This window comes from Centruroides sculpturatus, unplaced genomic scaffold (assembly GCF_000671375.1).
Source record: "Centruroides sculpturatus isolate CEXI.00-Female unplaced genomic scaffold, Cexi_2.0 scaffold3879, whole genome shotgun sequence".
Taxonomy (NCBI): Eukaryota; Metazoa; Arthropoda; class Arachnida; order Scorpiones; family Buthidae; genus Centruroides; species Centruroides sculpturatus.
Genome location: NW_019388852.1, coordinates 3,706 through 4,748, shown reverse-complemented (window position 1 = coordinate 4,748; position 1,043 = coordinate 3,706). Strand labels below are relative to the sequence as shown.

Below are 1,043 nucleotides of genomic sequence, written 5' to 3'. Positions count from 1 at the left end.
ATTGTTTACTTTAAAAGATACGTTGACGATGTCTTTGTAATTTGGAAGAATGACAAAAAAATCGATGATTTTATTAGCATGATCAATAACAACGATGATGGCCTCATGCTGAAGATTGAACAGAAAAATGCTTCACAGATACATTTTTTGGATATTGACGTTGAGTTCAAAGAAGGGCACTTGGCCACTAAGGTATACGTAAAACCGACGCATAGCCCTCTGTACATTCCGTCCCACTCTAATGATCCTTACCAGTACAAAGTGGCTGCCTTCCGTGCCCTTATCCAAAGGGCCTTTCTCTATTGCAGTAGTGTGTTGGATAGGCAAAAAGAAATTAATAGAGTATTAAATATTGCCAGATCGCTAGGGTACAGGAAAGATATGATAATAACATTGAAAAAAAAATACAAAGTAAACAAAACTAAAGCTCAAAAATGCGATTTCGGCAAAATCACAAAATTCACGTATGATAAAAAGAGAAAAGACATCATGAAGGAAATCTCAGTCCGCAAAAAATCCAAGTTAATTTTCAAGAGAGCTCCTAATCTGTACAAATTATTAAGGAACGACAAAGACAGAGTAGATAAAGAAAAAAGAGCTGGAGTATACAAGATTCCTTATGAAAATCGTGAATTAGACATCAAATAAAAATTATATTGGTGTCACTAATAGAAGTTTAGGAGTCAGATTAAAAGAACATAAGTATAATATCAGCAAGGGATCTAGTGCCACAATACTATCGCAAATGGCGCAAGTTGAGGGCTCAATCGTCAAATGGGACGAAGCAGAAATTATTAAATCAGTACATTCACCGACATTGGCGAATTGCGCAGAAAAAATTGAAATATATAAAAGCAAATTGCATGATTCATGCATCAATTCTAGAGATTCTGAAGGGTTGCCTTCGGCCTGGAAATACTTTATCAAACGATTGGACAGCTCTTAATTTATTGCGGCGATTTTAATATTTTTTTGCATAAAGTGCATTTCACTGAATTTCTATATAACGTTTTAATATTTAATTAACCTATGCTTATTTTTTC

General features: G+C 34.2%; 1 protein-coding gene across 1 annotated transcript; it reads left to right on the top strand.

The window, feature by feature from the left end:
• Window positions 1–78: 78 nt before the first annotated feature.
• On the top strand, window positions 79–648 carry LOC111617089. Its single transcript, XM_023358423.1, has one exon. The coding sequence runs from the start codon at window positions 79–81 to the stop codon at window positions 646–648; it is 570 nt and encodes a 189-aa protein (XP_023214191.1).
• The last annotated feature ends 395 nt before the right edge of the window (window positions 649–1,043 follow it).